Source organism: Tenebrio molitor, chromosome 4 (genome assembly GCF_963966145.1).
Source record: "Tenebrio molitor chromosome 4, icTenMoli1.1, whole genome shotgun sequence".
Lineage (NCBI taxonomy): Eukaryota > Metazoa > Arthropoda > Insecta > Coleoptera > Tenebrionidae > Tenebrio > Tenebrio molitor.
This window is the reverse complement of record NC_091049.1, coordinates 26,505,710-26,522,110: the sequence shown is the minus strand read 5'-3', so window position 1 is coordinate 26,522,110 and position 16,401 is coordinate 26,505,710. Positions and strand designations below refer to the sequence as shown.

The 16,401-nt window shown below is 36.2% G+C and overlaps 1 protein-coding gene across 1 annotated transcript in view; it reads left to right on the top strand.

Annotated features, from left to right (window-relative positions):
* The first annotated feature begins 3,152 nt into the window (after nt 1-3,152).
* The window catches only part of Mhcl (Myosin heavy chain-like), a 99,531-nt gene continuing 86,282 nt past the window's right edge, over nt 3,153-16,401 (top strand). Inside the window, exons 1-2 of the mRNA XM_069043817.1 lie at nt 3,153-3,445; nt 14,254-14,417. Coding sequence (XP_068899918.1) covers nt 14,268-14,417 — 150 coding nt within the window. The 5' untranslated portion in view covers nt 3,153-3,445; nt 14,254-14,267. The remainder of the gene's footprint in view (nt 3,446-14,253; nt 14,418-16,401) is intronic.

Below are 16,401 nucleotides of genomic sequence, written 5' to 3'. Positions count from 1 at the left end.
CACCTCAAATCCTAGGAGTTGAAATGTCCATAGGCTCGCCCGAGTCATTTGAAGATTTTCTAACGATTATTTATCAATAATAATTAATTACACAAGATATGAATTTAATAGTTAAATTATCACTTATATCCCAAGTGCAATATTTTTTATCGGAGATTTTTTTGCTAATGAACAAAAACATCCATAAATGAGGTCAGAAGACCAATTAGCAAATAAGAGAACGAGACGAAGTCGAGGGCTTCTATTTGATAATAATTGGTCTTCTGACCGATTAATTTATGGATGTTTGAGTTCATTAGCAAAAAAATTGCCGATATTAAAATTTTGCACGAGGGGTATACGGCTGATTATTTCCAGAATAGAATGAAACCAAACACATTATTTCCAATGTTATTCAAAATAATAATTAAAAAAAAATCAGGTACCGAAATTTTTTATCAGATTATTGCACATGTGCATTTTAGATAAATTTTATCAGTGTAACGATAGACAATATTTTTTTTGTATTAATGTGTATGGCTGGTTGTCTACACCACTAGAGGGTGGTAACCCTGCACCAGATCAGCCATCTTAGTTTTAGGAATCTTCAAGTAGTCATTGAACCGTTGACATTGAATATTATACACACAGCCCTCGTGGCTATTTTGTTAACAATTTTTATATAGTTTAGTGAGCAAACAAGTTAATACATCGTCACCGCCTTTTAATCATTTTACCCGGTAATCGTCAGAGAATTCGTCCCAAAGAAGAATACCCACGAAAAATAATTGTAACGCGTGAAGAGAAACCACCAGCGTTATATCAGGTTATTTTTTGTTTTCTCGTTTTGATTGGTAAATATTTGTCACGCAGTTGGTTGCTAAACACATGAAGGAAATAATCAAAAGTAAAATAACAAAACTTAATTTTTTTATCGGAAAAATTTTTCAATTTTACGAAAACTTTTTGATTTGAGGTTAAACCCTCGAGCTAAAGCTCTCGCGCCTAACCGGAATAAAAATGGGCAAATTCAACTCGTAAAGGCTGTATGACACGATGCTAAATTTTGTAGAAAATTTGTTAGAAAATGAGAGAGCACCAATGAACGATCAGGATCTGACAAAGACAGACTATGATCCTGATCGTTCATTGGTCCTGATCGAGGGTCTCTCTCATTTTCTAACAAATTTTCTACAAAATTTAGCATCGTGTCAAACAAGCTTAAGTAAAATTGTCTAAAGCAAAAATGTTTAAGTGAAAATGGGAAATTTATCAGATATAAAAATCCAGGTCGTGTTATTTTTGGCAAGATTAATTTCAGAATACAAACTTTAACGTTAATTATTTATTTATAATACTTACAGTTATTAAAAACACAATTATTAAAAACAATTTGAGAATCTGACAGGAGTAGCATGCAATTTTAATCACTTTTGCCAGATGACAGACTAGCATGACGTTTTTATCGAGATAAACATTTTTGTTTGGATGAAAGCAAGCGCTCTGATTGGCTGAATACGCACGTTTGATGTAAGTATATGGGAATTAATCCCTATTAAAAAAGCCTCTAAAAAAGCGAAATAAGGAAATTATTACCCAATATTTAAAGTTAAAAACTTTACACTTTAGTAGACTTGATTGATATTATTGAACCTTGAAGTACTAATAATAGAGAACTAGGAATTACCTACTGGTGCCTTAATAGTATACTGGGTGTCCCAAAATTCGCGGAACACCGAAGCAGTAGGTTCTTAAGTACTTAATCATTAAATTATCAGATAAAAATGAAAAAAAAATCAATGTTCTTTTTTGTAGAATATATGGACCTATTCGTTACACTAAATGTGGCAAAATTTAATAACATTCTATGAATAAGAATTTCTATCAGAATTACTAAAAAAAATTGAAAAAAAAATATTTTGACAGTTTAGGCTTAGGGCTATACGTAAATTTATTAGGTCCTTATGTGGCCTATTCACAACCATTTAATTTGGTGTATAAATAATTAAAATCCACCGATAAATAAGGGAGTTATGGACTCGTTTTTTTTTTAGGGACATTCTGTAAATAATCTTAATCCAGATGACATACAGTCGCGGACAGAAAAAAGTAGAACAATGTAAGTCTTTGTATGGTTACCATTAAAATATTTATTTATTTATAATAGTCAGCCCGGTTTACTCAACTCAATTTCAGCTAAATTTCTTAATAAGACTTGTTCCACTTTTTTCTGTCTGCGACTGTATTTCCTTCATAAATAATTCTTGTTGTTTTAAAATTGACGTGATACTCTCGTGTCAAAAATGGATTACTCCCTAGAATTCGAACTTTTAGGGAAATAACGTTTTTCATGTTGTGTCTAACTAGAATTTTCAAAAGTTATTTTGAATGCCTAAGGTTGGTTACTTTGTGAAACGAAAAGTCATCTATCACTTAGCGAGAAATTAGTCATTTGCAACTGTTACGATTAATTTGCTTGCTTACATTTTTGGGACATCTTTTGTTTGTCACCAGAAACAACATAGCCTCCAACCTAACCAAATTTATGGCAACCTAGTAACGAATATCCCTAAATCCTAGGGAGTAATCCATTTTTGACACGAGAGTATACTTACATAAAATCTGTTCACTTTGTATTGAACGTCAGTGGTGCAAATGACTGACCTGTTGCTATGACAACTCATATGAAAGTTAATGCCAAGTGTGTGCGATTTGCACCACTGACGGTCAATACAAAGTGAACGGATATTATTTAAATAAAAATATGTAATTGTAATTAAATTGCTCTCATTACATTATATGTATCAGTCTGTATACGTATCCTTATACTTTTAATTTTGTAATATAAAATTAGGTATAAGATAAATAACGTTCGCTTAAAAATGCACCATCAAAGACCCTCAATTTGAACCTAAATACGGTCCTGTTTTCCATTCAACCTTACTCTGCTGTATTGTGTGCTGCCTACCGTCCCAACATCTTAAAATTTTACATAGCTTCAACGATTTGCCAGAGATAATATAATCTTTCCTTCCACACGTTAAATATGATTGTAGCAGACCTGGTAATCGATTCCGCGAAACACTTTTTATTAATATTGAGGATTATGGATCGGGCGATAGTGGCGCCATCCGGCGGCGTCTCTCCTCACTTTCCCCACTAACGGTACATTCACACCGTCTTCTATCTGTCTTTGCGGCCGTAACGGTCCGGTCGTGTGCGCGACAGAGAGACTAGACGGGCTCTGTTGCAGTTAAATGCCAGTGTAAATCAAGCAAGTAGTGAAAATAGTTGACGTTCAATGTTTGTTGTGTCCGTGGTGCGTCCAGTTTCTGTCAAAAATAACGCGAAAAGTGGCGCTTTCCCAGCCGACGGCGGCCAGAATATTTCGGCAATGTGTGCGTGCGTGTGTTGTGCCCAACCTAGGCTAAGCTGAGCGTCAACATCGGCTGGATTTGGTTGAAAGGTGCGTACACGGCGGAAAATTCGCCGGAAAATGCCCGACTTATCGATCCCGACATAACCTCGCCGGCGAAAAGCCCCCGCCTGCTCGATCCCATCGAGACCGACAACTGCGAGTGACATTTGCCGAGGAATTGCAAGCATTTTTACGAGCGATCCTCGAAGGTGCATCTGACCTTGACTCCAGCTGATTTCTGGTTCGAGTTCCTTGTGCGCCGATAAATCTCGAGCCAGTTCCTCTTTTTTCCGATCGAGAGAAAGTGAAACTGACGCAATCTGACATTTCGGAAACAATCGACGGTTTTGACAGACGCGCCGGAAAACGACCGTGCGAACATCGACACTTCCTACTTTGCCCGATCCGTTCTCACCCGATTTTTGGCACAATACCCCAAATATAAATAACACATTCGTTTTTGGTGTTGACAGTGGCGGCTCGTGTCCCTTTTGAGTGGTGAGGCGACCTTTAGTTCGACCGGGGGCTCTCCGTACCCTCCCAATAAAAAGAAGGTTTGGGGGCGAGAAAAACGTTGGCAAGAAATGCCAGAAATCCGAGAATTTCTTGAATATTTTGTTATATAGATTTGCTTTTTCGATTTCGATGTGAGTAGAAAAATAAAACTGTGTATCTAATTGAGTAGATTTTCACATCACCTAAAAGGTACTGTCCCTGTGGGTTAATCGATAAATTTTAGTTGATGGGGTCATCCTCAAGAATCCTACTCCCAACAAAATGTTGCTCTGATGGTCCATATCTTCTACAAAAAAGAAGACTGATTTTTATCTAGTATTTTAATGACTACTTAAGAACGTACTGCTAAGCCGTTCCGCCAATTTTGGGGCACCCGGTATAAGTGAAAGTACATTTAACAAACGATCTTTTTCAAAAAGATTTGGAATACTTCAGTTAACTCATCAAGGGTTTGTTTAGGAAACTGTTTCACAAATTCGGAACATCTTGACGCTTACGCTTAGAAATTCTAATTTATGTATATCTTATCTACTGCAACCACTTCCAGTGCTCCGAACACTTTTTAGATTACTTAATAACAAACGAGACCATCAGCATAAGCTCTAGTTGTACATACATCGCACAGCCTTTTGTAGCTTTCATACCACGAGGTTTGAAATGATGGAGAAAATTTCTGACCACGCTTTTTCTCGGTACATATAATTAGGGTTGGTCGAGAGAAAGAGAGAAACGCGTCTCTAAAACGGACGCAACAATATCATTAATGGATTCATTGTACCTCAATAAGGGGATTCACCTGGTAATGTTGAACAGCTGAGATAAGCTGCGCAGTTGCACGTTTACCTGGAATAATGCCGAGAGCTATAGAGATCGATCGAGAATCAGCACTACAAAGTGCACCACTGCACCCTCAAGAATTTGTGGTGGGGATAACAGAATCACTCAAATTTATATTTAAGAGGCCATTGCAAAAGCTTGCCTCAACTGACGATTAAAAAAAAAACAAAAATGGTCATTCGCTGTACTAGAAATCGCATTTAAGCTGGAAGCATAGGTTGGGAACCCATTTGTGGAGAGCCAATGTGTGAGGCACTGACCAGTACAATGCTATGCTCGGTTTTTGCAATTATAAAGAAAATTTTGTTCTTTTGTCTTCTGGATTTTGATATAAGCCTTGGTGCCTCAGTCACCTCATCTGAGCAGCCGCCACTGGTTGCTGGCACGACCACGGAAATTGATCGTAATCGCCCCGTGTTTACACTTCACCCTCGACTGCTGTAGGGAAAAAACCACCCCTATCTATGTGTGTCACACTTAAATTGGAATGGGGGCTCGCGTGCAATCGTGTTACTCGTGACTGTCAATCTGTCATTTAAACGGATCGAGATGATTTGCTGGCGTTGGCGCTCTATCATTATTGCAATTATCATGATTGGGTTGAAAAGTTTGCAGTTTTCGTGGAGTTCACGCCACAATGGTGTTGTTTTCTCTCGTTCCACTTCTCAAATCTGGACATTTTTAACGAAATTTATGACGTGACAAGCCACGGTCATGTCGCAGCTTAGATCAACAACAGTCACAGATGTTTCTGTCAGAGTTAACACCACGGATTGTCGTTGAACTAAACGTGGAAGAAAGATGACGAGAAATAATCTGGAACGTCGCGTTCTCAAGCTATTTTGTGAACGCTCTCAGTTTCGAAATTGGTAAAGTTTTTCACTGCGCTGTCACAATAAAAAGATCTTAAATTATTAAACAAATTACGAATTCTTTGTCCACTTCCAAGGTAGTTCTGGGTCTCTAGAGTAATTTGGGTGAGTTTGCAATAGTTTTTGTTTGAAGGTTAATAGCACAAATTAATAATAATAATAAAGTTAAAATTAGATTGTGCGTTTGCCAGTCAGTACTTTCAAACACATTTAATTTTTCTGAAGAATCGTTAACCGGTCGCGCATTTAAAAGAAGTAATAAGATTTTTTTTAACTTCTCGTAAGAGTCGATGTTGCACAAAACGGGAAAAATCGGGTCAAAAATCGAAAAGCCAACTTTCGAATTCGTTAGAAGTCTTAATACGAATTAAAGAGAAATAAGAGGATCTGTTTGATCACATCGTCGAAGATAAAAGGTCAAGTATTTACCTGTAAGGCGCGTTTGTGTCTTCACTTTTACGTACAGTGCTCCACACATACATATTTCACTGTTATCGATTCAGAATCGATTTTTTTTAATGATAAAATACATTTTTATTTACAAAAAATCCGGAGTGTTTGCTTAACAACTTGCAAATTTAAAATCTATCATGTAGACGTGATAAGGATGTGGTAATAGTTATTTTCATATGAGTAGCACTGTCAGATCACTTTTCAGATATGAGGTCGAAATTTGAAACACGAGGCGTTAGCCGAGTGGTGCAAACAGGCCGAAAACCTGAAAAGTGACGCGCACGAATATTGAATAACGTTTTTCGTGTTCGTATTGCAAACTAGTAAAACTTGACAACAATGCACTAGACATTGACGTTATTTATAACCTCAAACTTAGAAAAACATAACCTAACAGACTTTACTACCACATTAAATGCAAAATTTCCATGGCCTTCCATGTATTTTTTGAAGTCTTCGCTGATACGGTTTGGTACGTGATGGAGATTAATTTGTTTAACGCAAACGACAATTTAACAGTGACGAAGAGGGATTAGTCGAGATATTAGCAAAGGGGGTTACGTATCATGCAAAGAGGTCGAGTGGGTTCTAAGTGAGCACTTTCGCGTTGCAGAGTTGAGTAGAGATTGTATGAAGGAGAAGTGCTTGTCTTGAAGTTGTCGAGGTAATTCTTGTGGAAATATCGTGTTTTTACACGTGCGTTCTGTTTTTAGATAATTTTTCTAGCGATGATTTGTTGTTGAGACATCTCTCAAAAATGGGTATTTAATTACTCGATTGGCCACAAAGTACTGAATAAATCAAAATTGGGTTGAGTAAATAAGATTTTTTCAAATCTCAGGAGATTTTAAATCTCAAGTAGGGGGAAGAAATAGTGTTAATATCATTTCCGGATCACAAGAGTTTTTCACCGCTCATAGAGTGCAAAATATTTGTAGAAATGCACACCTTTAAAGCAAGGTTGTACGGCGTTATCTTTGAGAATAGTCATTTGTGTATCAAGCCCAAAAAGTGCATCCGAGTTTTCTGGCCGAGGCGCAGCCGAGGCTTGAAAACAGCCGAAACAAAAGGCACTTTATTTGCAATACAATAACTTATTTACATCATTTATGGTGATAGAACAATTATCGGTTTTGCTAACTTACTAAACAGACCAACAGATGGCGCCACGGTCATCGTCCGAAAAAGAGTTACTTTTTGTCCCTTTGTGAGTACGTAAAATTATCGTTGTCATTAAGGGTGCCTAAAAATTAATTTGTATAAGTTTTTATCTAAATGTTTGTTATATAATAATTCTTGCTGATAGTTGTAATGAGTGAAAAACTTAATAAAACAACATTTTTCGATATTTATGATGATTTTGATTTCCCTTAGCATTTCGCCAACGTATTTGCAATTTAGTTTCAGTGTTCAAGACGTAATACCCTTGATATTACGAATATTTAAGTCTTTGTACACTTCAGGATCAAGAGAATGCCTTTTTTAAATAGTAATAATAATTATGATAATGATAATTGTTATTATTTGATCAGTGAAGTCAAGCAAGCCCCGAGGACCTCGCGTTCCGTTGTAAATTCAACACTTCATAGCTGCATTAGTTCATTTGAGCATTATCTGTAATCAGTAATGTCACATGAACGAACTCTAATCTAGACGTGCAAAGAGTGGGCTTAAAAAGCAAACGATAATATAAAATACTGTTGTCAAATGAGTTATCATTGCTTGATAGAAATGTCCGTAATGATAAATAATTCCGGCCTCGATGCTGTGCCCCCTTTTATGTACTATCGCCGTTGACCCACAAGAAAATTTCTGCTTCGTCCATTTATAGTTTGGTGTCTTGAAAATATCTGGGAATTGATGCCAAGGTTCTGTCCCTTGTTCTAAAAATATTTTCACAGCTGTCTAGGGCAAATTAATCGTAAAAAAAATAATCTGTTTTGCAATAACTGGAAATTTTTTCTATTTGCGACTAATCCTCCACAAAGAGAAATCACAAAGTGTCAAGTCAGGGCTCTAAAGCGATTTTTTTACTCGTGAGGCCTCCGAAAAATTCCTTGTTTGTTGCGCACTGCTTGATGAAGCATTGTTGTAATATTTTCTCAATTTCGTTGTAGGTCGTAAAATTTTATTGCATATTATGAGAGGGCACAATGGTTGGGTTTGAGAAGATTGGGAAGCGGCGCGTGCCATTTGCTGTATAATGCAAATATACAAAATGTACAATACAGCCCTGCTTAAAACATTACCTGCTAGTGGTAAACTAGGATTTATAACCCCCGCAAGATCTTTAACTTAAAATACCATAAAATCATAAAATTTTACGACCTACACCAAAATTGAGAAAATTAGTATTATCGCACTCTTAAGAGGAATTCGGCTATAATGTTCAAATACTTTTGGGTGTACCATTCTGCAGTGTTGAGTGATTCTCCAAAGCAACAATTGCAAAAAGTTTTCTAGAAAGCTATCTTTGAAAAACACTCCTAGTTATGAAACCAGAAAAACATTTCCAAATTCATTTAAAGAATATCCGAACGACCGAGAAACAACAATTTGAATACATTTAGTATGCGTTGCTAGGTATTCGCCATTGGTAAGTGTTCGTTAAAGGTTAGCGTTTTATCAGGCATTACACCTTAGTCCTTGACAGTGATTGTCCTACCTACATTCGTACATAGTTAACACAGTCCTATGTAGGTTTATTGTCAGCAGATCTTTTGTTAAATATCCTCTTGCAGAGCGATACAGTCAGAATCAGAAAAAATAGTTCTTCGACACGTTATTAAGAAATATCACTAATAACAACGGTCCAAGTGTGGAACCTTGTGGGACTCCAGTTTTCTTTTAAATTTGTTAAACGTTTGTCTGGTTGTAAAACCATGTGGTAATGAAGTCAGGACAGTGAATAACAGTTTTGAAAACTTTGGGAAAATTTTCAATTAAAGCAGTGGGTCGGTAATTGAAGAATATTACATTGTGCCTTAATATAGAGAAGACTTTAAGCTTTCAACAGTTAAGTAAAAAATGTATTTCAAAAATCCACAATAAGGAAGTAAATTGTATTATACCTCATATGATTTTGTAATTTTCCCTGTGATAATATTTGCAAAGTTAATTAAAAAAAGTACTGAAGTGTAGATAAAGTTCCCAGAGTTTATCGGTTGTTTGTTGTTATTTTTAATTTACCTTTTGAAAAGATAAAATTTATCTAAAAGTGGTTTGGGCTGTTTTCATTGTTTGCATTTTTATTCGGAATAGATAATAAATGTAAAAGCATAAACAGTTTCTTTTAATTGCTCCACTGAAAACATAAAAATAAAACAATTTTAATTAACCTGTTAAACAACAAAGTAAAATATTAATAAAGAAACTTGATTTATTTGTTATCTCCATTTCAGACAAATAGTAACTTACATTACCGCACCCCGTGCGATAATAAATGTTTTACTGCACACCTTGCGGCAAATTAAATGATTTTTTTTTTAAAAGGCAACAAAATGTGATTACACAACTGGGTCTACGACGGTTTCGTTGTGCAAACTTCGCACACGCCCGATAATAATACCTGTATCCCACTTGTTGCGTAAGTAACTATCATATTCGGGAAAAAACGTGTTTCAATTCCTAGCTTTTGACGAACATCGTTAAATTTCATTCTTAAAAAGTCACATTGGGCATAGTACGGTTCCTTGTTTACGTTCTTAAATACTATTAAAATGTCTAGAATTTAAATGATGTGAACTTTTTCGTTTATGAATTATGTAAATTAATGCTAATAGTAAAGAAATTCGTTCATGACAACAAACTTGAAAAAAAGATATTGTGTCTCACACTTGTGCGAAAATGTGTTCACGATTTCATTTTTTATTCGTTATTTTCGCTACTGTTTAATAAACGGACGCTAATGAGTTGTGGAAGCTTCCAATAACAATTTTAGTTTAAACTTGTGGCAAAAACGTTTTGTTTTTTTCATCACGTGCGTCACAGGACACTGACGATCCTTCGGTAATTATTTACCCAAGCACTTGTAAATCTTGTCAAAATCTGATTCATTATTTTATTTTTAAAAATAAAGTTGAGCTCATTTCTTGCCGACAATACGCTCGTATTTGCAGTGGCGATTATCGATCAATTATCCATTCAGGTATTGAATTTTTTCCACCGTTTGTGTTTATACCATACGACGACCTTCCATTAATTTGCATCATAATTTCAATTTTACGTTGCGAATGCAAACGACACGAATGACGTAACGCCAATTTGCTACTCATCGGGTGTCGTATCCTGAGCATTACTGGCACACTATCATTACTCGCCGTAATTATAACTCAATGTTATTTCGGTCCATTCACCACGTTTTTTGACCTTCGTGAACAGTTTATTTTTACGAATCGTGATTCGCCGTAAAAAGGAAACTGAACGGTTTCGACCCACTATTTTAAAGAAACCAACGACACATCAAAGGAATAAAAAGTAAACAGACGAGCAGATTTCGTTAAATAAACCACACGATTTTTCGACTGCTTCGTCCTTGTGGCTTAACATTTTTCTATAAGGTTTTGTGAGAAAAAGTCGGTTAACGGTGGCGTGCAGGTGCCGTGTGTGGTGGGGCTTCATTCTGGTAAATCACGATTTGCAGTATTTGTTTTATTTAATTGAGTAAATAGATAATATAGACAAACAAAAAGTGAATGTTATTATGATAAGAAACAGTCATAAGAAAGTTTCGGAGTAAGAAAATCAAGATAAACTTAAGAGCATGTAGATAGGAGGTCTCAGTTCCCCAAACAGATTATTGTTTGGTTTGTGATAAGATAAAGAAAGGAAAATTAAGAGAAGAATACATAAAAATACTGATGTGAAGAAACTAAGAAGAATAAGGGGAGATCCAGAAGAAAAAGTAGTTTTTCTACTCCTATTGGATACCACAGTTACATATTATTAAAGTGTTTTTCATTGGATAACAGGATTCACTAAAACGTCAGTTTCAGTTTGTCTAATAATGAAACTTATTTATCAATTTCTCTTCATAGTCGTAGAAAAAGTCTAGTATTCTATTCGCGGATAATGACTGTTACTCGCTCGGATGAACTACGCCACTCGCCTGCGCCTCGTGGCACACAATCATCCTCACAACTAATAGGCATCATCATCCTTTCATTGAATAATATTATTATCTTACTGGCGAAGCTTTTTCGAAGAAACTTAACTGATAGGAGCAGAAAATAAAATGTTTGGAAAATTACGCAACAACTGGTAAAAGTACAGCTCTCTTGATTGTTGTACGTGCTCTTTTCGTGTGTTCAGTTGTCGCCAATCATAAAATAAATATAGATAAACCAGATAGAGGCGATTTTTGTAAATAAAAACCTTAATTTCTCTTGGTTGATTTGAAAAAATGATGAAATACTGAATATCGTCAGAATTTTTGCTCGCATGTTTCACCAAGTCTATTTTGTTTTTCAAGTGGCAAACCGCACTTTCAATTTGATCTTATCAAATCAATTACGCATTTCGTGCCAGTTTTGTAGATTTTGATTGTCATTATTGTCATTTTTAGCACACCGGACAAGATCAAGTGGTGTTAGATGCGTAGATCTGCAGGTCGTGGTATTTGTAGATGTAGTGTGTGGTTGTACCATCTTGTCGAAAGTAGTCACGATTTAATTTGCAAAGAAACTAAAGAACATTGTTGGTTAGAACAATAATTTCTGTTTCTGATTTTAACCTTCAAGTCAGCATCCTATAAGTTACTATTGGAAGACCTGATTCACTGAAGAAAATGTATTTTTAACTTGGATCGGAATACTCTTCACCTTTCGTGAATAATTTAGAATTTCTGAGAATTATGGAGGATTTTGCACAATTGTTCAAGCTATTCTAGGTTTCAAAACTGTTTCTCTGATTCAAGGTAGAAGTCTCTTTTTTGCTTTAAATGAGAGTACAGTCTAAATGAAGACATATTTTGATTGAAACTAGACAGATTGACAGAATTCACAGAATTGGCCTTGACAATTGACTAAGCACTAGGGAGTAAAGAGAAAGATCCGAAGGTGAAAGTATAATTGCGAAAGGGGAAAAAATGATTCGAAATCTGCAATATTTGTCCAAATACAGCGGTCAATATTTAGCCAAGATAAAATATTGAGACGGAAGCGGAAACTCTGCCGCAGAACTTTTAGAAGAGATTGAAGGAAGGATTTTGCACAAGCGCAAGCGATTCAACTGCAACAGTTGAAACAAGCTGCTGTTGAAATTGTTGAAGAACAAACAGGCTGACTGTCGAAAGAGCAGAACCCTTAATTTCTTGCGCACTCTTTTGAACATAGGATGTAAAATTGAAGGGTAGAAAGAGGAAGAAGTGGAATTTCAGGAGAATGAAAAAGAAATAGATGACGGGAAAAAATTTGGAATTTCAGTAGATTTCAATTTTACAAATACATATGTAGTTTTTTCTCTTGGTTTTTATTGAGGGATGACGAGTCGTCCCTCATTCATTGTTCTTTCTAAACTTTCTTGAAAGAGGATATTTTCCTGTTATAATCCTGATTCTTGAAAACCTATCTTCCCATAGTTTTTTCTTCCTGTTTTTCGATGGGTTGGGTTCAATGGACTCCTTCCCAAAGTGGCCAATTCGAAGAAGACATCATTTGATGAGAACAGTATTTGAGTGTTCCGATTTTATTAAATTTTTTTACTTACCCTTTTCTCAATGTCAAAAGGTGTGGCAGTGCAGATTAGATTAGAATCTTTAAGGTCTTAATCATTACGTACATATCGTAATCAAGATGTTCTATTTTGCAACGTAGATCAAAAGCAAGAAGTACAAAAGCCTTGTTTTTGATTTTAACTATACTGTTTCGTTTTGGAAAGTGCTCATCAGCTTGACAGCAATTCTAAAATTTACTCTTATTCATGATGAGCCAATCAGAATTCTTTTAGAAAGGAAAGCTCTACTGTAGTGCTTTTGTAATAGAGAAAGGAAAGATTTGGATGAAATTTAATTGAAATGGCGATCAGTATTTGTGCCACCAACAAGTACTGTGACTCAATGAAGCTTAATGCTGGCGGTTTGATGTAAGGGAACCAAATTGAATATCGAAGGAGCCGAATATTTATCCTTTCTCACCTTTGCAAGGTCTCGGCTAGTGATAACATGGGAAAAATGAATTTAAAAAACAGAAAGAGGGAAATTGAAGGGAGAAAAATGAAAAACACAAAGAAGATTGAAGGAAAAAAGAATTAGTAGAAACTAGAAAGGATGAGGAACATGAATGGGAAAAATAGAAAGATGAATGCTTTCACTTTTGAATGTTTTTGAGGTAGTGACAATCCGGAGAAAAAGTAATAAGAATAAGAAAGGAGATTGAAGGAAGAAAGGACAATTTGCAGAAACTAGAAAAAATATGGGAAAAATACAAAGATGATTGCTTTCTCTTTTGAAAGTTCTTCGGGTAGAGACAGTAAGAAGAAGGAAACTTCACTTGCTTCAACTTGTTTTGAATTCTGTCAATTCTGTTACGAAAGAGAAGAACCTTCACCAGCAGCATCTATGCGCTCTTGATTCTTCTTTTGGACTTTGGTGAAAAATCAACCAAACAGTTGACAACAAGATGCCGTGTTTCTCTTGTTTAAAGCAAATCAAACTGGAAGCTTCCTAGTTACATGATCTACTCGTACAAAAATTTTATTGCCTTTTGGTCAGCAAAAAGCAAGAATTAGATCAAGGGTAAAAATTTTGCCAACGCTTTTATCCACCACCAGGAAACAATTCTTTCCTCTCCTCAACTCTTACATTTAATTTTCTCTGTTTGTCGCCGTCCAAACTATCAACTGCACATTTACTGCAACTGTAAAAACCGAATCCGACAAGCCATGCTTGTACTACTCGTCGCGCCATTGCGCTTTTCCAACTGGTTCACTTTATCTCCCCACAAAACATTACTTAACGGCGCAATTAAAACACGGATGTATAAAGTTTACGGTCCCCCGACCGAATTTCCCCCTTTCACGGTTTTCCTCCCATCGAAAACGGAGTCGTTGCACTTGCTTCTTATCTGATCCGGGGGGGCGTCGAAACGTTCGGCTCATTACTCAATCGAAGTTTCGCGTTTTCCCGTTTCGCTCTCCAGAGCAAATCATACTCTTCACCTCCGTCATCCTGTTTGCTTCCAGATAAGGCGGCGACGATGTTCAACTTTATCAAGAAGGCTGGGACCGGCGTGACCTCGGATAAGGACGAGAAAGAGAAACGGAAGCGCGACAAGAAGGACCGGAAGGAGAAACAAAAACGGGAACGTGCCAGCATGTCAGCTGAGGAACTGCTAAGGCTAGACGAGGTATTATTTTTATTTTTTTTTGTGGTCAGTGGTGTGCGTCGGGGTGCCCTCCGCGACCGGCCAAGTTCCTTCATTGAGCTATTTCACACCTGATCGACGCAGAACCATTGCAAACTGTCGTCATTGCAATAATTAGAGACTTTTATCACCGCACCTAATTGCATTTACGTCCATAAATGCAATAAAAGCATTATTGGAGTGAATGACAAGTGTGAATTTTTCGCATCGCAAAAACTTCACCTCTAGGACATTTATTAAGACTCATCGATGCATTTCTCGATCTATCAGAGTGTAATCGTATTTTATTGTGAGCAAACACGATGCGTTAAACTAACAAGTTCGATAAATACGCGATACATTTTATCGGTGAAGTGTTTGTGAACCGATAACGAACGTAAAGTGTGCTGAAAAGGTTTTAACGACACTTTCTCTGTACTGATCTGTTGCGAGAAAAACGGAGCCGTGACCGAAAGAATGAAATTCACACGCGAGTGTTGCGCCTTTACAATGTACAATTAATCCAGAGATGAATTTTAATTAAGAATGCAGCTTACGCTGCCACACCATTTCAAAGGATGTCGAAGGAAAAATCACAAGGAATTTATTTGTTTGGGATTTTTTTCTTGACACTCGAGGATTGCTACAAGGAATTCTACAATAGATTTGGCAATTCCTTGTGTGTTTTGGTGATGTCATACGAAGAGTCATTATGCAAATAAGTCGATGATATTTTCATAACAAGTTGCATTAGTCATTGATGGTAGAATAGTAAAACACCACAAAACGTTGCGAAATAATCGAAAAAGGTTGAAGAAAAACGTGAAGAAGAGTTATCTCTGGAGGTACTTGTTGGTGCCAGAAAACTGGAATGTTTTCTTCGAGGTACAAACTGCACCGAAGAAATTTGTCATTTGTAAATTGGTAAATTGAAGAAACTTTTTGCTCGATTAAAAATAAAACGTGATGACACAATGTTTACAAATTCTTTAGGAGTACCATTTTTGAGGTCATAAAAATAAAAATTGTAAATATAAACATGGAGTGATGTTTGGATTTGGTTATATTTTTAAATAAACACGTGGACCTGATAATTCCTGTGATATCAGATTGTTTCGAGCGTCGAGTGCCTCCGAAGGTACGATTTTGGGCAAATTTTTGAAATCGTTTGAGATTCAAGGTAAAATGTTCAACCGGGTCAGGTTATTTTTGTCGTTTTGGAATGTTGACACGATTTTAATTGCGACTCGGCGAAATTTCCAAGATGATTAGAAATATTTCTGCGACAAAATTCGAATAAAAATCCAAAATTTGCATAAAAACCAGCTTCGTGGTTGCGGAACTGCTAGTACGGAATAATTTTGGATGAGTCAGGAAAGTTGGAGAATAACATCCAAGGACAAAGGGATGTTGGTAGGGGTACCGCAAGGCTCCACTTTAGGTCCGTTATTGTTCTTTGGGTTCACTGGACAGACGATACAACAATGCTGGTGGATGGAATGCAGAGATAATACGCCTGGAGATATTTGTATTAAAGACAGTCTACAAAAGATTAATCTTGTTGTAAGATTTCCACTTTAATTAACAATTTTGACCACTTAGACTAAGTACAGTTTGTCAAAGAAATAAAGCTTCCAGAAAGGACTTGTACAAACCTGTCGCTTTCCAGTCTGTGGTGTCTTCCTATCCTATAAAGTAAACACGTTTACGAATATCAAACCAATTTAAAGGAAAAAGCAAAGCAAGCTGTTGATTTGAATGTAGTACTGCGTTTTAACAAATGAAATGCTTGAAAGGAAAGAAGTTGAATAGGAGATAAAGTAGTGCAAGTTGTTGCAGCATTAACAAGGAAGCTAGCATCTGTAGCAAATCTTGGCACGAGTCTTAAATAAAGACTTTTTCATCTTGTAATGTCGAAGAAAAGCATATAAAGAAAAGAATATTTAAAAGAGAGGAAGATTTGCTTAGAATACTTTGATCCGCAAGT